Genomic DNA, 24,400 nt, shown 5'->3' on the forward strand with positions numbered 1-24,400 from the left:
CTATGTTCGGCTTTAGCCCACATAAGTCGGCACAGGACGTACTCCTTCAGCTCAACAGAGACACAATACAACCAGTCGGACACCCACACAATGACAAGGTCGTCCTGGCCTTGGGCTTGAAAGGAGCCTTCGACATCAAACACAGCGTCATACTGACACACCTCAATGAAACCAACTGTGGCCGCAACACTTTCAACTATATCAAAGACTTCCTGACCGATCGAGCCGCACTAATCAGAATCCAAGAGGAAGAATTTGGTCCGTATCAAATGGGTACGCGGGGGACACCACAAGGCGCGGTGCTATCCCCCCTACTCTTTAATTTGGCGATGCTCCATCTCCCAGACAAGTTGAATGGTATCGAAGGCATACGGCATGCGGTGTATGCCGATGATATCACGATCTGGGCCACAGAGGGAAACTTAGGGCGCATGGAGGAATGCCTGCAAACAGTCGCTCACGTAGTGGATGGCTACGCAGGGTACTGTGGTCTCCAGTGCGCACCCAATAAGTCTGAATTTGTGCACCTTAGGGCATCCCCAAAGGATACTACCCAAATACATCTCTCCTTAACAAGTGGCCCCATACACGAGGCCAAAGAGATTCGAATACTCGGGCTCTTCATCCATAACCAAAGAGTAGACGCAACATTGCACAAACTCCGCAAAGTTGGAGACCAAGTAGGCCGTATGGTCCGTCGCGTCTCTAACAAGAGAGGGGGTTTGCGAGGCAGGGATGCCGTGCGGCTGGCCCATGCTTTCGTAATCAGCCGAATCCTCTATTCGGTCCCTTATCTACCCTTGCGGAAACACGACGAAGACAAAGTTGAGATAATACTCCGCAAAATGATGAAGAGGGCACTTGACCTTCCTGTGTCCACCTCCAATGCGAGACTTCTTGCATTGGGAGTGGTGAACACTTTTCAGGAACTCAAGGAAGCCCATCTCACAAATCAATACACGAGGCTAGTCCAAACGAAGTCGGGTCGGCACTTGCTAGCCCGCCTTCACATCCAACATGATTTTCACATTCAGGAGCGGGTCCGAGTGCCCGAACTCTGGAGACGCGCCATCAGAGTTCGACCCCTCCCCATTAAGATGGACAAGGAGGATCATAATGGTCGTCGTCAGGCTAGGGCGGAAGCCTTAGCGCACCACTATGGCAACAAACATGGTGTCTTTTACGTAGATGTAGCTGGGCCTACCCACGGGGGGGTGGTACACGGCCGCGGTCATACATCAAGAAATACAGGTGGATGGGCTCTCCTTTCGAGCCCCAGGCACAACACAAGCTGAAGAGGTTGCCATCGCCCTAGCTGCTTCTGATTCAAAATCCAAACACATAATAACAGACTCGCGTTCGGCATGTCGCAATTATGAGGCTGGCTGGATAACTCCACTAGCAGAACGAATACTAAGGAACTGCAGCCGGGATACCGATCCTACACCCCGCTGCCTGGTTTGGACTCCGGGCCATCAGGGCTTAGCAGGAAACGAAGCTGCAGACGCGGCGGCCCGAGCACTCATTCACCGGGCGTTCCCATTGGCTCCTGAGCACCTGGAACCTGAAGGCAGCTACTTACTCTCCTTCAAAGCTATCACATCCTATTATAAGGATAGGCATCACCTCTACCCGGCCCCTGCAAAGGGACTGGGGAAAGCAAACGAACGCGTTCTACTCCGATTATTCATGAACACAATGCTGTGCCCGGCAGTACTAAAACACTTCGATCCCGTGTTCACTGGCAGGTGCAAACACTGTGGGGAGGTAGCTGACACCTACCACATGGTTTGGGCTTGCCAGCGCAACTCAGCTCTCTCCCCCCACCCCAACCCTACCAGAGAGGAATGGGAGGCGGCCCTGCTTGGCTGTTCGGACCTTCAGTCCCAAAAGGCTTTGGTCAAGAGGGCTAAGCTGGCGGCTTCGACCAATGGGGTCCCGGAATAAGTACTCCACCCATTGCGGGGCTCTTTAAAGAGCCTCACCTCTTTCATTAAATAAAGGCTTTTCAACACCACCACCACCCAGGTTGTCGAAATTATTCCGGAGCCCTCCACTGCGGCACCTCTTTCTTCCTTTCTTCTTTCACTCCTTCCTTATACCTTTCCTTACGGCACGGTTCAGGTGTCCAAATATATGAGAGACAGATACTGCGTCATTTCCTTTTCCCCAAAACCAATTATTATTATTATCACGTATGTACACCGGCCGTCAGAAGTACACAGGCCAAGGGTTTTGCTTGTGCGTCCTGCAGCATGCCTCGTTATGCATCTTCAGCAACCGTAATCCTTCGAAAGAGAAATGGCTTAGAATTTTCGATCCTCCACAAGTTTGGACTGCTTGATGTGCTAGGAAGCCATGCCTTTAAATAGCTAAGAACCAAACCTCTTCAGCTGTACACTTTTGACGGGGGCTGCACGTATGCCCGAAATCGGAAATTGCGCCTAGTAGTGTTTACTGATCCGGAGTACTCGGGTTCGAACCCGACCGCGTCGGCTGCGTTTTCTTGGAGGCAAAACGTTTAAGCACTTGTATGCTGTGCGATGTCACTGCACGTTAAAAGATCTCCAGGTGGTCGAAATTATTCCGGGGCCCTCCACTACGGCACCTCTTTCTTCCCTTCTTTTTTGACTCCCTCCTTTATCCCTTCCCTTACGGCGCGGTTCAGGTGTCCGACGAGATGTGAAACAGATACTGTGCCATTTCCTTTCCCCAACAACCAATTTTAAATTTTTTATAGTAGGGCGGCTGCCCTAAAGGTGTTCTATTTTTAAATACAATTTCCTCAGCACAGAATACGTATTTTGGGGCCATATAGAGATCAAGATAGCCAAAAAGAGCCGCCGAATCGATTTTAACTATGAACGGCCTCAGGGTTCTTTTAAAGATTTTGACAAACGACTGTTGTATGGACTTTGGACCAGAAAGGGGCGTTGCCGCATGAAGTTCCGGGACCCGCACGTTCAAGTTAGCCGTTCAGTGACCGCTTACCTCGCCTGTGTAAAGAAGACTGTTTTGTTTGAAACGAAAACCGTCAGAAATGACGTCAGGAATCCAAAAAGAGAGCCGAGGAACTTGTAGTTTATTTTTAAAACTGCGTGCCCTCGCCACCTTTTAAAACCACGCGCTATCAATATCGAGCGTGGGTGCGTTCAACCACTGTTCGTCTAGTGCAAAAAAGGTTATATTGATCTGTTATTGTATCGGGCGCACGTGAGTGCACTTGGAAACGAGTCTTTCTTACTTCCTGTCCAAACTTTCCTTGGAAGTGTCGGTGTAAAGTTCGAACGCCGACCCTACACTGCGATAGCTGGTTAAAAATGCACCGAAGCTGCAATCAATTTTACAGTGCCGCCAGGTTAACTGCGACAAATGTGCGTGCTCGCTATCCGTGAACAGGATCATTTGTTGAAGCGTAACTGCTTGAAAAGAAGCCTAGTTGTAGTTCTGGGATTGTAGGAACCATTTTCGAGTGCTCTAATGAGAGGGGGGGGGGGGGGGGGGAGTTGTAGAGGTACTTTATCTGCAAAGTGGTACCGTGTTTTTCTTTTTTCTTCAGTTGCGGCACCTTTTTCTACCTTTTTTGTTTCACTCCCTCCTTTATCCCTTCCCTTACGGCGCGGTTCAGGTGTCCGCCGATATATGAGACAAATGCTGCGCCATTTCCTCCCCCCCCCCTCCCCAGAAAAAAATCATTATTCAGCACGAAATCAAGCCTGTTCGACGTATATAGCGAAAGAAAAAGGAGTTCTAAAGAGGCAAACAAAAAAAAGACGTCACCTTCACCTCACTGCCGGATCATAGACGTGCATATGAAAGGTATTGAGCTTTACCGACTAGTTTTGCGGCATCCGCATAGCTATGAGAAAATGTTATCCGACATTTTTCAGCGGAAAGAGCTGCAACCTAGAAGTTAGTGCGTGTCGGAAGGAGCCTCGAACAATCTACTCCAGGCGCGATTTATTCAGTTTTCATCAAGATTTCTCATCAAACTTGTCCAGAAAAAAAAGGCGGTAAATGCGCAATCTGATACATTATTAAATGTCATAATTTGGAAGCGGCACGAAAGTAGATTTTGTGCGTAAGTTGTGATCTTTATCGTGTATTTTACGCAATCTTTGTGTCTCTCGCATCATGATTAGGGTATGCAACCTACGATTGGCTAATACAGAACAGAAAGGCACAAGTTTGTGAACACGGCTAGCGCAAGGAGCGGAACGGCAGAAACGCACACCCATTTCTTGCGCTAGCTGTTTTCATAGATAGCCTACAGTCCCAAATTCACGCCTCAACGAAGTTTGTGAACGTTCGCAGTGAAAGATACAGCGCGTAGGAAGACGACGGACGGCAGAATAGCGCCTGGTGTTTCTGTCCGTGAGTCTTCTTTCTTTAGCGATAGTTTTCGTCAGTTCTAGGCGTCCTTCTCTTCCCGCAGCGCGTATGTGTGCGTGTATAAATGCAAATACCAGTTCAGAATGCTGTCTTTTTCGCACCGCCACAGCCTGATGGAGAGGCTATCGCATAAAGATTGCAAAGCCGGTATTGAAGAGACGCAACAACATAGTTTAAACTGATCTTTGGGCGGCTCCCCACATAACTATATATGGTGTAAACTGATCAAACGGTGGCTCGTGACATGACGGTCGTTTTAACTCATTCACCGGTGGCTCCCCAAACGAACGTCAATCGTTTAAACTCACCTTGACAACGACCCCGTCGCCGAAGAGGCACATGCTCTTCACCAACGATCACTGGCTAGGGCCGGGCCAACTCACCGGTCACGATGATCCTGCCCCCTGTAGCACTGAGGTGGCTCTGCCCGGTCAACACGTTGTGCAGCTGGCATCGGTACGAGCGGTGGCTGTCGGCGCTCTCCACGTCGCGAACAATCAGCTCTCCCGTCGGCAGCATCAGGTACCTACTGTCCAGGCCTGCATGAGCAACGGAGGCAGTGAGAAGTGCACAGAGGCTTAGTGCCTGGGGACTGGACCAAGCTTTTACAACATGCCATGAAAGTTTATATAACAATCGACCACATCCTGACCTACACAACAAACAGCATCTTCGCAATTAATCTTACGCCCCGATTTAGGAAATCAATCAATCAATCAATCAATCAATCAATCAATCAATCAATCAATCAATCAATCAATCAATCAATCAATCAATCAATCAATCAATCAATCAATCAATCAATCAATCAATCAATCAATCAATCAAAACCGTTTTAATGATTGGTTGCTTCATTTAACACCTACAAAAAATTGGCTAAGCCAACCTCTGGTTTAGCTGAAAGTTAAATTCCAACGAGAGGTGATGCTTATGGATGGTCTGTATTGTTAAGCTATATAAGCTCTAATGCTTTAGCCATAGTAGCCGAAGGAATTGCCTTGCATCTCTCGTTATATATCGATCGTTGGTTTATCCCAAGTGCCATGGCGTTTTTTAGGAGGGGTTAACTGTTTGACAGCTGCTGCTGCGGCTTCCGGCTCCTGCCTCAGGCGTTTGCAACGTTCTCGTTGTTGCGCATGCTTTCCAACGCGAGCTTCGTCACTAAGCACTTGACAGCAGGCGGATCGGCATTAGCGGCCGGGTAACCTGGAGAAGCCTGGAGTGGTAGCTACTGCATCTCCGCAACAGGAGGCACCTGCTGCCGCTTTTTGTGATTCCGCTCCTCCGTGCATATAATGGCATCATAAGCCACATGACTTAACGTCAGGGTAGTCGATCGTGACGTCATACAACTGTGCGCCGTGGAAGCTTTGCGACGGGAGACCCCTCGTAAATCGCAAGATTGTTGCAGCTTTTGCTGTAGCAAGTAGGAACTAGCCGGGAAAGGGGGGAAGACGTTGACATGGAGTTTGATTGTGACGGAATTTAATGTCTCAAGGGCAGCTTGAACAAAGAGTGCCGTGTCACAATGTGTTTTTGTCCGCACGAGTTGGGTTAAAATACCCATTTCCAAAGCATATAATCCCAGGAAAGCCGAGCACCAGGCCGGAGGCAAGGTTGTACCCATCAGAAGCTGCTTGGTACTCAACGGCACAGGGGATCGAACACCGCACCTCCCATATGTGGGGCGGATGCTTTGCCCACTTGGCCACTGCTCCGGTAGTTTCGAGGACGTTTGTCAATGTCTTGTGACAATGCCCCGTGGAACGAAGGTAGCGTGAGGCACGAGGCATGAGCTGCGCGCACGCAATTGTCACGTGATCGTGGGAAAGTCTGAGCCGTGCCTGTGCAAGGGAAACCGCTGACTACTACGCTAAATAGGGAGAAGAATGATGAGACAGCTAGCGCTGCAAGCTGCAAGACATGGGTAGCCTCACATACAACGTGTTCAAAATTAGACTTTACTGAATTTTCAAAAATGTGTGAAACGACGTACGCTAATGCCGCTTTTTCACGTTGGTAATGCGGGCAGGCGGACACAAGTTGGGGCAATGATTGTCCCCATGAATTCAGTAATTAACTAAAATTGATTAATTAACTTTATATTGGCTGAAGTTAGCGTGCATGTTTATATTGAGAATTTGGAGGCGGTTGCTTTCGAGTGCTATTCCATTTTGTACAATTTTAGTAAGGCGCCTGTGTCCTGAGGTGCGTACGTCTAAAATTTCGTCCCAGTTCGTCCAATACGCATTCGAGACAGCGGCTCTCGGCGTGAAGCACCTCCCTCGGGTGACGCATCTGTTGCGTATGGCGCTCCGCCTTGCAAGAGTGTGCAATTCCGCTCAGTGTGTGCCTCAATTCCGCTTTGGAAAAGTCATGTCTACATCAAATGTCTGAAAGCGTTAAAATGCAAACAGAGCAATTGCGCATGTCCGGCTTTCCCCCAGCTTCATTGTCAGCTGTTGCAGAGACGCTTTTACAAAAGAAAAAGCGCATGAAAAAGACAGATAAGCAAGATAAGAGGCTGGCAACTCAATTCCGCACCTTCACAGGGTATCTCAAAATCTTAAGAAAGTTGCAAGCAGATACGATGCAAACGTGCTCTTTTCCGCCCCAAGCAAACTAGCTAGAATTTGTCCAATGATGGTCAAAAAAAGCCAATTTGCACTATCAACCACCAACTCGGTTTCACCCGTTGCACTACTAAGGTAGTGTACAACATTGCGCTCACTTGCAATAGAGTGTACATTGGTCAAACTGGACGCTGTTTTAATGAGAGAGCTAGGGAGCATTACAATCTGGTGAAAGAAGGGAAGAGTGGTCATCTTGCTATTCACTACCTGCTATTCACTATTACTGGTAAGTGTAAACCCATTTTTTGGAAAACTAAGTTTCTTGGGCATGGAAAGGATCGGATGGAAAGTGAAATTATTGAGACATATCACATCGCAAATGCAGCTGCCAAGGGACAGGGTTAATTAGAGATACATGGGAGATGCCTTTGCCCTGCAGTGGGTGTAGTCAAGCTGATGATGATAACGATGATGATGACATCAGAAAAGCAGGTGGTTCTTGATTATGAAATGGCGTTTTCGAACCAATGCGGTAGATTGCCACGAGGTGGTAGTAGCGCTGTACTTAAGCTTTGGGTTTCTGAATAAAAATCAATTGGAAGTGCAGCATTCGTCCTGTCGTATGTGCGTGTTTTTCGTCCCGTGCTGCTGCGTTTCTTCAAGATGGATCAATACCAACTGGCCCAAACTTCAGTGCTATCACTTTTAGAAGCAACCCTTCTACAAAAAACAGTTTTTCTGGTAACGCTGCTCTAACATCAGAACTGATATCGTTTCTTCCACCCTTGTTCTTCTGTGGTTTTGTGTGAAAAGTGTGACCTTCACGACTGAATAATGAAATTCTGGAACTTCAGTGAACAAGATCTTGATAATATTATTTGAGCTGTAACGCGCCTACAAAAATGGTTCCGAATGCTTTTTTCTTTCGAAAGTAAGGTGGAAGGAGGTTGCATATGGACTTCGCATAACAATGTCAAGCATTACAGGACGACGTCTTTCTTCGCGTAGGCGCCTTTCTTTCTCGAAACTACCCAAAGACCGGAGGAGCGATCGCTACATTTGTCCCCACCCATACGTGCATTTGAACCTTAGAAGACCCAGAAAAAACGGGCATTTTCTAGAGGCATGCGTCCAGAAAGGTTTGGAGGGAGCGGCAAGTTATACTTAAAGTCAGATCAATTGCAGAGCTGGAGGCCTAATTCAGAGGCAACGGCTGGTCGCACGGTGCGTATTGAAAACATATCTACCGGTTGTTTGCGTTCAGGAGCCGGCGCAGTCTCACTGCCGCTACAAAGCGCGCGTCGTCTTGCCGTCCAAGTCGTCAACTTGGGTCGAGGTCTCTTCCGAGTGGTGCTCGCCACAACGACAAGCAATCTGCGTGAAAGTATGGCTTGCGGAGCGCACATTTCAGAGTGTGATTGCAGAACAAGAAGCATCGCGCTGCTGAAGCAGACACAAACGCAAAGAGCGGAACAGCGAATCCATAGAACGAACGGCGAGCGTCGCGATCATGTTTTGTTCCCGTTCTTCAAGCCTGTCGATTCCGTACTTTTTGGGGAAATGGTTGTGCTGTAGGCAACGCATTTCAACGCATCTGCAGTCGTTGCGCATTTCTAGTAAGAATTCATTGTAAGTAGGTTTTGCTTTAGCGGTCCTAACGATCAGAATGTCATCGCTCGCTCTAATGTCGATACTCCGTGCCCGTACCGTTGTGTTGCAGTGATCAGACGCTGTCAGGAGTAGTACGGCGAGCCTAATTTCAGTATTTAATGTCTTTGTGGGCATTTTAAAGAAGAACTAATGATGGAATAATGAATTAGTAATTGATGAATTACGGATTAATGAATGATGTTAATTAATGATTAATGAGTGATGAATTGATGATTAATGAAAGATGAATTAATGATTTTGCGACCTCATTGCTTTCTCTGGCGAATGGTCGCGGCTATTATAAACATAAGAGTGCGTGGCTTCTCTTATATTTCTTGTTTATTTGCTTCTAGTCTTTTACTAGTCTAGAGACCATTGATTTGAGCGTTTTACGCAGTCAGTAGCAGCTCTGCGCAAAGAAAATTGAACTTTCATCGACGGAATCTAAGTCGAGGTAAGCAAATTAGCAAACCTACTAGAACATAATGCTATCACTACTATATAATAACATAACAATATCAGCATGTTGCAACACTAACAGCGACCAATAAATGGAGCGTTCATTTCGCGCGGTACTTCCGCAAAAAATAGCATGGGAGAGTTTCTTTGGCAGATACAAGATTTTGTTTTATTTTTTTCTTGTGTTATGATAATAATCGCACCGATTTCTAGCTTGCCCGAAAGTTGAGTTAGTACCAACGGGTATGATGCAACGTTTTACTGTGGTGTCTGCAGGAATTTTAAGTTGGCTCTTTTCTGCCAATACCGTGTTTAAAAATTTTCTGGCAGTGGCGCAAAAGCCAGCTAGTCTGCGAAACTCTAGACATTAGCAGAACCTAAATAATCTTTCTTTTTGCACGTTGATATCTTATGCAGAATAATTACACACAGTTCATTTTTTATCACATTTTGTTTTCTATTGGAATGAACAGCTTCAATAATTGCGTATGCACATACCACTTCTTACTGTTGAACAAATGCAAGACAAAAAAGCCCCCGACTTTCATTCCCGCCCGGCACGAAGGAATGATAGCGATATCAGTACCGCATTCCACACTATACCATACCGTACCACACCATACCATACCATACATACCATACCATACATACCATGCCATACCATACCATGCCGTGCCGTGCCACAACACACTACACCATACCATACCACACCACGTAATACTCTACCATACCATGCCATGTCATGCCATGCCACACCATAACATTTCATACCATACCATGCCATACCATACCATGCTATGTGATGCCATACCATACCATAACATTCCATGCCATGCTGTGCCACACCACACCATACCACCCTATACCAAACCATTCCCTGCCATGCCGTGCCATACAACACCACACATATCATACCATTCCATGCCATGTCGTGCCACACCACGCCACATCATAGCATACCATACCATACCAAACTATTCCATGCCATGCTGTGCTATACCACATCACACTATACCATATCATACCATACCGTATCATATCATATACCATAACATAACATACCATTCCATGCCATGCCATGCCATGCCATGCCACACGACACGACACCACACCATACCATGCCATATCATACGATACCATACCATACCGTACTGTACCATATCATACCACGCCAGGCCACGCCATGCATGCCTTGCCATGTCATACCATACCATACCATGCCACGCCACACTACACCACACCACACCACACCACACCACACCATACCATACCATGCCATGCCATACAATAGCACATCATAACGTACCATACCATACTGTGCCATACAATACCACACCACACCATACCATACCATACCATACCAGACCAAAGCATTCCATGCCATGCCATGTCATACCATACCATACCATACCATACCACTCCATATGCCATACCAGTCTGTTCATTGAAGAGATTCGTAACTGACGATCCTTACACACTGTACTTTCCGACAGCCTTTTCCCAGATTTGACTGAGAGTGTCCGCCCTTCAATTCTCGGCACAACGCAGGAGCCTTGAGCAGTACAAGTATTAAAATTTTTTGTACTGAGTTTTGGCTGCTATAAGCAAAAATTCTGATATAATCAATAGTAGGTATTTTGTAACACTTAGAAAGAATTGGAAACTTAAACGCCTCCAGGTAGTAAGAAAATATATAGAGCATCGTAAATGTAAAAAAAATGTGCTACGTGTTAGGGAACAGTGTGCGAAATCAATGGCACCAGGATAAAGGCTATCGCCGCATGCAAACACCGCACCAGGGTGAACCCTGGGGGAAGTATTACACTAGCGTGGGGTCTGCAGACTAAGCACCACTGCGCAGCACAATGTTTTGGCACGAGCAAAAGGTTGTTTTGGCTGTTATGGTATCAGATCTCCAGAATTTCGTATTATTCTGGGGACAGCATTTTACTTTCGTTCTATTCAAGCGTGAAAACAGTCTGAAAGAATATAATAATAATAATAATAATAATAATAATAATAATAATAATAATAATAATAATAATAATAATAATAATAATAATAATAATAATAATAATAATAATAATAATAATAATAATAATAATATAAATTGGTTTTTGGGGAAAGGAAATGGCGCAGTATCTGTCTCATATATCGTTGGACACCCGAACCGCGCCGTAAGGGGAGGGATAAAGGAGGGAGTGAAAGGAGAAAGGAAGAGGAGGTGCCGTAGTGGAGGGCTCCGGAATAATTTCGACCACCTGGGGATCTTTAAGTGCACTGACATCGCACAGCACACGAGCGCCTTAGCGTTTTTCCTCCATAAAAACTGAAAAGAAAGGCGGAAATTAAGTAATGAGAGTGCAAGTTCCTTTTAGAGCCGGGACCCTCCGTGCTCTGTTTTTCAGCCGCGTATACATCGCGTAGTTTGGTGCATTCTTTTTCTATATTTCTCGCGCTGCAGATTCGAAAATGATTCTTAAGAAGTACTCATAACAGGAGCACAGCAAAAAAAGTGGGTCCAAAATGTATAAGTGGCGCCGGCAGTTTGCGTACCTTTCATGTAACTTACTACTTTTGTCCGTAAAGTTTCGAGACTGATTTATTTTCTTCTCTACAAATGATTCCCCAAAACAAATGTTGGTGCGTATGTGTAGGGCCATTTTTTCGGGATAGCGTGAGTTATTTATATTAATTGCTATGGCAGCCGCTAGATAGCACAACATGCAGAAAAAATACATTGTCACTAGTCGTCTGCGCAATCTACTGGGAGTGAATGTGGAGAGATGGGCGTCGACGTCGAGCAGCGTGTAAACATAAAATTCTGTGTGAAGCTCGGCAAGACTGCGACACATACGTATGAGCTCCTTCTTAACGCTTACGGCAACGAGACATTATCGCGGGCGCGTGTTTTCGAGTGGCACAAGAGGTGCGTTTCGGGGAGAACGTCGGTGGAAGACGACAGAAGGCAGGGGCGCCCTTAAACCTCACGGGATGAAAACATGGATCGGATCAGGGAAATCGTACAGCAAGACCGCACCATTATAGTCCGCATGCTCTCAGATGCTCTCGACATTAGTAAGACAGCATACCACCAAATTTTGCCTGAGAACTCGGGAAAACGAAAGCTGAATGCCAGATTGTGCCGCACTCCCTCACAAAGGACCAGAAGGACACGCGGGCATCAGTGAGCACTGATTTGCTCTCCGAGGCAGACAAGGATGCTGCATTCGTCGATAGCATCATTGCTGAAGACGAAACATGGTGTTTTCAATGCGATCCTCAAACAAAGAGGCAGAGCGCTGAATGGCGGTCCACAAGCTCTCCGGCGTCGAGAAAGGTGCGGCGACAGAAGGCCGATTAAAGACGATGGTGATAGTTTTTTTTCGATGCAAGAGGTGTCATACACCACGAGTTCGTCCCGCAAGGGCAGACGGTGAATTGGGATACTTACATCCGCGTGCTTCATCACATGCGTGATGCACTGTGACGTCGTCGCCCTGACTTGTGGGCATCTGGACAGTGGAGCCTTCTCCACGATAACGCAAGGCCGCACACTGCTCTCAGCGTGACAAAACTTCTCGCCAAGCCCAGCATTACTGTACTTCCCCATCCGTCATACTCGCCTGACCGCTCCCCATGCGATGTTTTCCTGTTTCCTCTTGTGAAGAGAGCCCGATATTGTCGCTGGATGGGGAGCGTGGAGGCCATTCAAGGCGCCACGACAAAGGAGAGGAGAGCCCTGCCAAAAGAAACGTTTTACAACTGTTTCCAAGACCTCAAGAAGCGTTGGAAGCTGTGTATAGACTGCAAAGGAGACTATTTCGAAGGGGTGCTGCACAAATGATTTAAATGTTAAACGCTTATTTTTAATTACATTCAGTCTCGGAACTATATGGACAAAGGTTATATCAATGAGGTCAAGCCTTTTCAGGCACAAAATAATTTTGTTTGCCACTATCCTTACAACGTAGCCTTTGTGAAAAACTGCTTTAAATAGACCTCATTTCGTGTGCAACACCGCACTTTCCTTTAATGTGATACCTTGTGTCGAAGCGCTAGAGCCGAGACCCCTTTATCAGGTGCTTGGGCAGCCGTAGAGTGCAGTAGCAACCCGACTGTTTTCAAATGCCTCCAACTTTTGCAAATTTCTTCGACTTTTGAAAATTTCATCCTTCTAATTTTGGTCCACGTCTTATTTGTTATGTGGTATCATGGCCGGTGATTTCTTTAGTGCCTTCTTCCTAGGTTTCGCTGTTTGTTTCTACATATCTTGATTGTGCGTATTTTCCTTGTGAATATTGTCTACTGCTCGTTTTGGGCAGTATAATACATTAATTATTCAAAAAATCATAACTGATTCCACTGTCAAGTATGCCATGGATTCGGCACTTTGTGAGCGACTGTAATTTGAAATCAAACCTTTGTCGAGAGAAGAGAGCAAAACTATTTGAATAAGAAGGCATGGCACGTATCATAAAATGAAATGCTTTCAATGGAGCGCGATCGATGAGTAAGCAAGTAATGAACGTGACAATCATGGGTTCTGAAAACGGCCCCTACGCCACTTGAAACTGCGCTTTATTCGCACCTGTCTGCTGATTTACAATACAACCGGGCCATATCACAGATTGCATTAAAAAAAACATAGTCACCAACGAACTTTAAGAACACAAAAACTTGGAGTCGCTGCTGACAGGCCTCAACAGGTCAACAAAAAAAAGTATTACAATCGAGAAGGGAAGAACAAATCAGCGATGTAAATTGCATGACCTTCAAAATGCAACGAAACAAGAAAAAAAGGGGGGGAGGCAATCAAGCTGCGCTTCAGGGTTGTGATGTGAAGCGTTAATGGCTATCTCCTACATTATTTTTTTAACAACTTTTTATAATTACACGTACTCATTGGCATGCCTCACTAGGCATTCTAGACCACGTGATACACCGCAAGACACACAAGGTCTCCCTTTTAATCAAGTAGAACGAACATGCTTAAGTAGCCTAAAGGTAGCGTGCCAGACACGCGACCCAAGTGTCATAGAGTCCATTCACTACTAATTACCGAAATTTTATTTTCTCTGTAATTATTTTAGATCTGTAATTAGTTTACATTCTTGCATGTCATTATGACCTTTCGGTCATGCTACGGCCTCATGATCACAATTTAACTCAAGTTTTAATCATTCTCATTCCACAGCTCAATGAGTAACGTCATGAGTAACGTCAGACCAATCGGGATTTTCTCGACCTGCCAACGTCGACAACTACGGCGGCTTCTCCGCTTAACGGGAGCTTATCACTGTCGCGTAAAATGCAACACTGGGGACGCAACTGCAACCATATATTGACCATGTGCACTTGTCCAAAGGAAAAAAACATTCTCTAAAACCAACACTCCTACATGACTTGCTAGCAAAAAACGTGTGAACGAAAGATGAACAACAAATCGTGTATGAATAAAGTTGATTTGTAGGTAAGTTGCGTGAGTGCCGTCATTTCTATGTGCCTTCTTAGTCTCTGCTCTTCTTTTTTGCAGAATTTTCAGAATATATTAAAATTATGATCCAGCTAACCCAAACCAAAGCATTACTTAAATGAACGTGAGTAAGGCTAAATGAGCCCAACGAACAATCCAAAATGGGAGTGCTTTCAATGGATTCGATTTTGCTTCTTTGATCGCGAGAACTGCAGTAATATGTGCATAGCTGTAGCGCGCCAAAAGTCAGGAATGACGACAGAGTCGGACATACGGAAGCGCAAACTTCCAAAACCTTTGATTAGCAAAGCTCGTAATAAACGCAAACAAATGTGTTGGAAGTTAGCGCTGCGTGTGTCCGACTTTGTCTCCGTTCCTTGACGTTTGATGCCCTGCAGCTATGCAAACATGAACCAACCAGCCTAAGTTTATACATTAGCGCAGTAATATGGCTTGCCCGCTTGCCACAAACGGCAGAGAAAGCTCGATGAACGCATTTTCGAAGGACCGACGTATGGATAAACGCGGCAACACGCACAGAGATGCGATTCTGATCAAAACTTTAAAAGAGAACCATGCAAAATCGATTTCAGAGAATAACCACTAGTTCGAAGACAGCGCATTGTCTGTCCTGAATTCCTCGATAATGTTCTTTGCTCGCTAATTTCCACGTAAGTCTTTGTAAAATGTGTTGCTTTGTCCGTATTGAATGTTTTTCGAATTAAATAAGCGGAGGAGGCAAGACACGCTCTCTCTGGTGCGGGTAATCAAAGAACGCTAGTTATGGAAATAAAATGACGAGAAACACTGTGATAGTTCCGACCCAAAGCAGTAACGGGAAACAACACGGTGACTGAGCAACCAAACGCGTCTTCCAAGTGACAAACCGGAAGCACTGAACATAGGGGAACTGAACAAATCCGCTGGTAACTCAGCAACCATGCGGTTGAAATTTGCCGAGGCAGGGAAGGCGGGTTTATTGTGATCCAACCATTGCCGACGGCAACCCATTGTTTGGTTCGGCAGTGGCTCAGCGGTTACATTACCGCTGTAAAAAAAAAAAAAAACAGGTCGGACATGTAAACATGAAGATTGCTGGAGCGAAACGTTGAACCCGACCAGCGCTGTGTCGCATTTAGTTGATTGCTCTGGAAACAAGAGATGCTGAGGTTTCGTTTCGAAAGCGAATGCGGGCGTATACCGTCTTTTATGGAGGACAACCCAGCCAACGGGATGAGCAGAAGATGAAAGAAAAGGGGGTACAGTGTTCTGGAATGAAACTAGAAGATTATTATTGGGGGCCACGGCTTAATCTTACTAGGGACCTGATAATCGGAACATATCTTTAGGAGGCAGTTATAGACATTTGACTAGCATTGAAAGGAAAGGAAAGAGCAGACTAATTACAAATGGAGGACAAAAAGTTAGGCGAGTTGATTAGAATTCAAACTGCTGGCGTGATCATGCTGCCTCTCTCTTTGTATCCGTCTTTCGCATTATTATAATATGTATTAATTACAGAACTTCAGGCCATAAAAGTAAATCGCAGATTACTCATTGCACGAAGTTTATTTAATTTTTTTATCGACTATACCTCAGTAGGCAAGAGTGTTATACCTCAGTGAGCAAAAACTTTCGGCCGGTTGCCACCGCTGGCAGCGACTAAGAATTTTGCCCCACCACGTGCACAGAACATGTGGTCTCGCATGCGTAATTACACGGTTTGGGGCGAAGTGTTCGACGCGCATATCTCGGGACGCAGGTGCATTACTAAAATTGTACAAAATAGAATAGCCTTTGAATGCCACTGCCTCTAAGCTTTCGATATGCACGCGAACTGCAGTGAATAAAATGTTCATTATTTATTTTAGTTACTTTGTTTGGTTCCGTGGTGTCTTGTGTTATAGGATTAAATAGAATTGAACAAACGTTTATTGAAGAGGATGGTGGCAGGAGGGCATGTGGGCGGGCCCTCACTCCAGTGCTCCGTAGGCTTCTGCCGACCTTCTGGCGATGAGAAGGAGCGCTACCTGGTCCTCGAGGCGTGCACTGGTCAGCTTCACCTCCCACAGCTCCAGGGTCGCATTACGCGGCTTTAGATTGTGAGTATTTTGGGGACATGTTCATGTCATATGTGTTAGTGTTGGAGTGTCGCCACACCATGGACATTTGTCTTCGTAAAGTGTTGGGTGTAGGCGATGTAAATAGTGCAGGTCGTTATAGACGTTTGTTTGAAGACGCCGTAGCAGGAAGGAGTCTTCAGCGGAGAGAGAGGGATGAGGAAGACTGTAGAGGCGTCTATTAAGGCGTTGGGTTTCGAGCCGAGTGGTGAAATTGGAGGAAGGGGTGTATAGGGCAGGAAGAAATGGCCTCTCTCTGTGTGTATATTCTCGAGCTAAAGTGTACGTTCTGATGTTGCCATCAAGGCCCTCGTAGCCGGGTACCCAGGTGATGACGTGGCCTTGATGGAGAGTGTGTCCCAGGATGCGTAGCGCCTGTCGTGGGAAACGGCAGCTTGTAAAATCTGGAGAGGAGGCTTGAGAGTCTGTGAATATGTCAGCGCTGTTGGAGTGCGTGTCACTCGTTTTTATGGAAAGTGAGATGGCGATCGCTTCAGCGGCTGTTGAGTTTGGGGCTCGGACAGAGGCTGCCAGAAGCGGAGTGTTGGTGCTGTCTGCCGCAAAACCGGCGAGTGTCTATGGGTGGGCATAGGAGGCGATGTCAACGTAGACAGCGGTGGAATCGTGCCCGAAACATCTTCGCACACGCTTGAGTAAGGCTTGTTTCATGGCCTTTTGGAGATTATGGAGAATGTGTCTGGTGTAGTGCTTGGGTAAAGGTGGTTGCGGATGGTGGAAGGGGGGGGTAGCATTGCTGTGAGGGCGGCTGTTTAGGTTGCTTGGGATCCCCGATATGTTAGAGGATGCCCGTCCAGCAGATGTAGTGAGTAAACGCGTGCGTTGGCAAGAGAGGACCGCATTTCGGATTTCATCGAAGGTACTGTGGATGACCAGTGATCAGTAGAGATGTTGACGTGCACATGGGGTGTCTTAAAGCGGCTTTGAAAAGTGTGCGGATTATTAGTTCAGTCTTGTATTGGTTGGTCTTGGTAAGGTGGATGTAGGGAAGGCTGTACTGGATGCGGCTGATAGCAAGGGCATTGACGATTCGGAGGGTGTCCTCTCCGCGCATGCCTTTCCTGTGAGCCGCTTTGCGGCGGACCATGCAGGTGTTGTTAAGAACCGTGGTGCGGATAGTCTGCAAGATATGAGTGGGTTTGCCGTCGTGTTGAATCCAGAGGCCAAGGGCTCGGATAAGCAGGCGTTCCTCAATGAGACGGCCATGGACTCGGAGGGGCAGATAGGGCCAGGTGACTAGTAGCGGGTCACGTGTTATAACTTTCTTTTCCTTATGCAAATTCCACGGCGTTATTTAAAACATATATTGCAATCTGCCCTTCCTGCTTGGACTATATGAGGTCCAAAGTATTATGCAAATAAGTAAATAATTAATGAGATTACCGTGATCATTTGTTTCACTCTTTGTGTCCGCCTGGCCGCATAACCCATTTACAATAACGACTTTAGTGTACTGCGCCTGGTATTTAGTTTATAAATCCGTAAATCCTAATTTTGAACACCCGGTATAAACACCGAGCAAGTGGGCTTGCGGGAAAGTTCAGTGCGGGAGCGCTGTCCGTGAACATCGCGGGTCCGGCGGTCAAGGCCAGTCGTCGAGACACTCGTGAACGATGCATTCGGGAGAAACGTCCTTCCTGGCTCTGTTGCAACGGTCTGCGGTCGGCTAACATCGAGGCGAAGTCGCAAATGATACTTGTATTCCCGTCATAAGCATGACATCGTGTTATGGTGGCATGGCCTTGTTTAGTTTCAGCGGATTAGAGTACCGCTGTACTATGAGAGCAGCCGCAGCCGGCAGCTTTATAGATTTCAGGGGTGCACTACTCTGAAAAGGAGTATTTTTACACTACCTTGCTCAGCGAAGAACACCCTGTAGCGCTACGCTCTCAAGCACCCGGTCATCAGAGCCACGCTGCGCCAATCAAGACGCCGTATTGTGCTGGTTGCACCTGCATTGTATATGCACCGTTTCACGATTGTCGAGCCATGCATGACCTGAAAGCATGATTGGAAAGCATGACCTCCACATCTATAATAAAAAAAACTAAGCTGACTCTTGTAAAGTATAGGAATAATCAGCAATACTGGCACGAGTAAGCAAGCCCTCCTGCTCTCTTCACACTAGCTTACAGGTTGATGTGGACATATAGAACTCGTATAACTTTTTTTTTTTAGAATTCGGTGTCACGCCGAACGGCATGTTTTAGCGTAGCGTGTACCACTAGCACTGCCGTATCTTACGATCATCAAACACCAGGGCGCATGCGCAGATGGCCCCGAAGGAGCAGATGCGCTCGCAGCTCGACTGCTCCTGGCGAGTCGGGGCCATGTACTACGTCTGCGCATTGAAGGCTGGCGACTGAAGGTCGCAAGATACGGCAGTGCTAGCCGCACAAGTTATGCAAGAAGTTTGCAGTATTCATGGCATCAGTACTCATGGCGAAACATAGTCTGATAATTAAGGATCAGCTTCTGAATAAAAAGGAGAAAAGTGAGGTGAACTTCAACATGTTCGTAGCAGTTAGATCGAACAGTGAAAGTATTAGTGCCTGATGCGTACGTGGTAAAAGGAGTTCAAAATGTAGTTTTAACGGTGTGTTTAGAAGGCGATATAAACGCGAAAGTAGAATGAACGTAGTCCACGCATGTCTTGCACTTTCGAAATGTTTCCAAGTAACCGAGTTTTCTTCTACAGGATCTACGTTCTGGGACTAATTTTACGCACACGCTCCGAATATTTGCAGGAAGAGGCAAAATCTTGCTCTTGGTACCGCGGAAGTTAGGAGTGCTACAAGGTTACGAAGTTAGGAGGTTAAGACGCGCCCTCTACCTATCCTATCCCCCAGGAATAAGCAGAGAAGCCAGCGAACTTTTAACTATGCGGTCCGTTTCACCACAAAGCACAATGCGGAATTTGGGAACATGGTACATGTCTATGAGAAAGGGTGCCGTTGTTATAGACGTAATGTTAACAATTAACTATCGTTTTAGCACCTGGAAGCTGTAGGTTTACCTTTAAATGGAGCGCCGGTCAGTCAAAGTAGCTGCAGGAAGTTGTGTTTGCTAGTGGCTCTAGTTATAAAGGTTTCTGGCAGGGATTGTGATGACCACCTGTTTCATTAAGAGACAGAAATCTTTACCGACACCTTTTTATTGATCTGCGACTACGCAGCAATGCAGCAGGTTTTATTGATACGTTTTTTACTTGAGCTTACACCACGAGTTGAATAAGAAGATGCTGGCATTATGTCAATACCAGCCAGACATCCGTGCGGGAAGCACGATAGAACATAATGGCGGTAATAATAGTATTAACAAAAGTAGATACCTAAAAATGAAATATGAAGAGTGATAAGCTTCGCCCTAGACGGTGAGTTATACTAGCAGAGGAACTGCCGAAGTTGAAAGGTAAAAATAAAAAAAATATAGTTTTCTTGCAGCGAACGTCACGACTTCTCATTGCCGATGCAAATTGCCCCATACATGCAGGTTGTTCAAGGTTGCTTTCATGACTTTTAAAGCAAATACAAAGAGCACTGCACAAAAGTTTTACGTATGGGATATGCGACCAGGCGGACGCGAACTGTGAGGATAATTGTGATTGCAATATCAGCAATTAAATAAAATGCAATAAATACTTTTTTATTCCTTGAAGTTACCATCCGTGTTTATAGTGAAAGCATACAGATAGTGTCATTTGATGACCGTGCTATTTTGTAGAATTTTAGTAACGTGTCTGTGTGCTGAGATATGCGTGTCTAAAATTTCAGCCGAATTTGTCCAATAACGCATGCGAGACCGAGGCAACCGACATGAAGCGCCTCCTTGATGTCACACAGGTGTTGCGTATGACGCTCCGTTTGATAAGAAAGCGGGGTGACGGGCGACGATAACTTTTCGCTCTTGGCCAGCAGTGCGGTATCGCTGCACTTGATTGCATGCGAAGCCTATAGCGGCACCGTGTCTTATCACCCCCTCGAGAATCAATCGCTTAAAAAAACAGGACTGGCCTCAAGTCGCTAGCGGCACCATGTCTTATCACCTAGTCCAATAGAAATTGCTTAAAAAACAGTACTGGCCTCACGTCGCCCGCACAGCCAGTCTTCAGTTCCGCTGGCCAAGAACGGGAAGTAATCACCGTCGCTTGTAACTCGACTTCCTTGCCAGACGAAGTGTCATGCGCAACATATGCGTCGCACCAGGGAGGAGCTTCATGACGTGTGCCGTGGTCTCGCATGCGTAATTAGAAATATTAGGCTGAAATTTTAGACAGCATATCACAGGACACTGGTGCGCTAATAAAATTCTACAAAATAGAATGGTCATCTAATGCCACTGCCCTAATGCTTTGAATATACAGGTAAAGATGCATGCTAATGCAGTGAATAGAAAGTTAGTTCTTGCATTTAGTTACTGATATTATGATGACAATTATCTTCGCAGTTTGCGCCCGTCTGGCCGCATATCCCAGGTACAACCAATTAAAAACAGCAGCAGAGAAGAACCAGGCACAAGGAAGAAACACACAGACGTGAACGAGGCTGCGCTGACAACTTCTTAAACTTTAGGCTAAAGGTCCAGCCCTTTTTATTAAAGCGTTATCATCATCATCATCATAATCACGGGGTTGGTTGCTGTAGAACCATTAGAGTGTTACAATCGCATCATCGTAAAGTCTGTTATGCCATTTAAAGGCATCATGCGTCCAGGGAAATAAAAATATGCTCCATATAACGGACATGGTCAGGAAAAAAGCAAAATCTCACAATAAAGCCATCTTTATATGCTCGTATGTTCAGCGAGCGAATAAAGAATAAGGGGTGCGCACGCACACACACAGAAAGGAAAGAAAAAAGAAACCGGATGAGATGCCGGGAAGCAGCACGCACTCAAACACGCGCTCCTGTGACGCATGGCCGGCGTCTTGGTCGACGTCATGCATCTCCTCGCGGCGACGGGTGCAGCCAAGCTCGGTTGGAGGCTGATCCTTCTTGTCCACCTCTTTCCATTCTGTTTACTATTCTGAACGCTTGGCTTACGCTTTCAAATATTCTTTTTCGCGCGCTTTTCATTTCACGCCGTCACTACAGTGTCCCCGGGTTCCGACAGCGTTTTTGCCCGGGGCGCGCTCAGTCGTCGAGAGAGAGAGCTGGCCCGAGAAAAGAGCCGTCTTCTGGAGCGGCGCCGCCAGTCAGGACAGGGCATCCAGGGCGTTATCGGCGTAAGCCTCGCCTTCCTGGACGCCTTGATCGATGACCCCGGGTCGAGGGCGTTAGGATATATACGCCTCCTCCCTGCTTCCGTGGCCCGCTGCGAGCAACAACACGCGAGACACCCCGCGCGCTTTTCGTGGAGTCCAGGGCTTACGGCCTTGGCAGGAACCGCGCTCCGCCGAGCAGCTCTCTCGGAGGCGAGCGTACGATCCTCCCGGTATTCCGATGCGAAGCAAGAGAGCCCGCTCCTCCCGAAGATAGGCCTATACGCAGTTGCAGAGTGGACTACAGGCGATGGCGGAGTGACAGGCTGGAGCACGAAGCAGTAGCCGCGTTAGCGCAGCCTTGGGTGGGTCTGGCGCGTAACCTGCTGACTGGCTATGACATGTCACTGAACGCACGCAGGTGCGGTCCTGCTACAGTAGTGCGTTATCATAAAGTTAATGATATGAATGCAGAAATACGTGCTTTGTCTCCACCTCAAATTCTCCACAATCTTATCCGGATTCTGAGCTGTCCAGCCGGTTTAAAAAGTTCCAAGTCGGAGGAAAGCATTGTTGCAGTTGCGAACGATTTTTCAGCTTCTGCCCCATTTGTCCACCATCGTCCGTACCGCAGACTTTGCCTGTGATGCTCTGTAACTAAGCATGCTTTTAATAACCCAGCGTGTCGTAAATATTATGACTGTCACGTGCACTTCAGTCGTAACCACATTAGCAGCTGCTTATATAAACCTGCGCACGAAAACGCATGTGCCGCATGCTACGTTGAAAGGCCCACATCCTGACATGGACGCAAAGTGTGAGAAAGATCTTGGCTTTCGCATTTGGTAGGGTTGTTTTCTTCTCCAATATTACCCCGCTTGGGGCGCTCTTTCTTGTGCACTTTTCGCGGTTCTTGCGACTTTCGTAAGACCATAGTGCCCAGAATTTATATATGTAGTAAGAAGAACGTCCATAACCTTGAGTAGGAGCAATATTCATATAACGCACGGCATGACCAACTGAAGAAATTGCTTAATTGCCTAGCGCCCCGGGAGCAACTAGTGGCACTGACGATGGTGATCTTACATTTGCATCTGAGGATAACTCGGTGATAGTGGCCCGTTTAGAGCCAGTCGACGGGATCATACGCCTGATGCGTGGCTAAGCAGTGCTCTGCAAATCGTGCACAGTAATAGCATGCATCCGAATTCTGGGCATTGAGTATGAGTCGCGTGGAGTAGCATCTTCAGTGTGGAAGTTTGCTCTAGACGAGGTGCGCAGCAGTGTTGCGATGGACAGCGACTTTGATCTGCCCTTTCTGAAGCGGTGTTGTTTTCTCCACTCGGTATTTAGCGGCCGGATATGGTTCATAGGAAATAAAAAGCAACCGCCTCTCCGAGTTACCTGGCCACTTCAGTTTCTTCTGAACTCGTTTTTCGGGAGTGGTAAGAATGCTCTGATTGTTTAGCACACTGTTTAGCTAAGGGAATGCTTCAAGATAATTGTAAAGGACTTGGTATTTATAGCGCGCGAGTACGTAATTCCTCCAGGAATTCGCCCGTGATGACGACTGCACCTCTGCTCGACTTTCGTTTGCATATCTGTATGTGCACAGGCAGCAACTGCGCGTTCTTTCAGCAGGAAATGTAAGTTACGTTCTACTTAGGATGAACAATCTCTTCTCTTTTTGCGCCGGTTGCATGTTTACTTCTTTACGCAGTGCGATAACTCATTTGCAAGAATCGCCAATGAGTGCGAGCGCCAGCCCGCTAGGCCTACTCGTACCGTTGAGGAGTGTCGAAAGGGCGAACATATGAAATGTAATAATAATAATACGGTTAAGGTATCATCATCATCATCATCATCATCATCATCATCATCATCATCATCATCAGCCTTACTACACCCACTGCAGCGCAAAGGCCTCTCCCATGTCTCTCCAATTAACCCTATCTTTTGCCAACTGCATCCACCTTTTGCCTGCAAACTTCTTAATCTCATCCGCCCACCTAACCTTCTGCCGCCTCCTGTTACGCTTACTTTTTCTTGGAATTCACTCCGTTACCCTTAAGGACCAGCGGTTATCTTGCCTTCGCATTACATGCCCTGCCCAAGCCCATTTCTTTCTCTTGAATTCGACTAGGATGTCATTAACCCGTGTTTGTTCCCTCAACCACTCTGCCCGCTTCCGGTCTCTTAACGTTACACCTATCATTTTTCTTTCCATGGCTCGCTGCGTTGTCCTTAACTTAAGCTGAACTCTTTTCGTTAGCCTCCACGTTTCTGCCCCGTAGGTGAGTACCGGTAAGATTCAGCTGTTGTACACTTTCCTCTTGAGGGAAATTGGTAAACTGCCACTCATGATCTGCGAGAATTCGCCATATGCACTCCACCCCATTCTTATCCTTCTAGTTATCTCCCTCTCATGATCCGGATCAGCTGTCACTACCTGCCCTGAGTAGACGTATTCCGTCACAGCTTCTAGGCTCTCGCTGCCAATTGTGAACTGTTG

The 24,400-nt window shown here is 46.5% G+C and overlaps 1 protein-coding gene across 1 annotated transcript in view; it reads right to left on the reverse strand.

Moving 5' to 3' along the window:
* Positions 1–24,400, reverse strand: part of LOC144128452 (cell adhesion molecule Dscam1-like) — a 294,038-nt gene that overhangs the window by 76,634 nt on the left and 193,004 nt on the right. Inside the window, exon 5 of the mRNA XM_077661869.1 lies at positions 4,776–4,931. Coding sequence (XP_077517995.1) covers positions 4,776–4,931 — 156 coding nt within the window. The remainder of the gene's footprint in view (positions 1–4,775; positions 4,932–24,400) is intronic.

This window comes from Amblyomma americanum, chromosome 4, assembly GCF_052857255.1.
Source record: "Amblyomma americanum isolate KBUSLIRL-KWMA chromosome 4, ASM5285725v1, whole genome shotgun sequence".
Taxonomy (NCBI): Eukaryota; Metazoa; Arthropoda; class Arachnida; order Ixodida; family Ixodidae; genus Amblyomma; species Amblyomma americanum.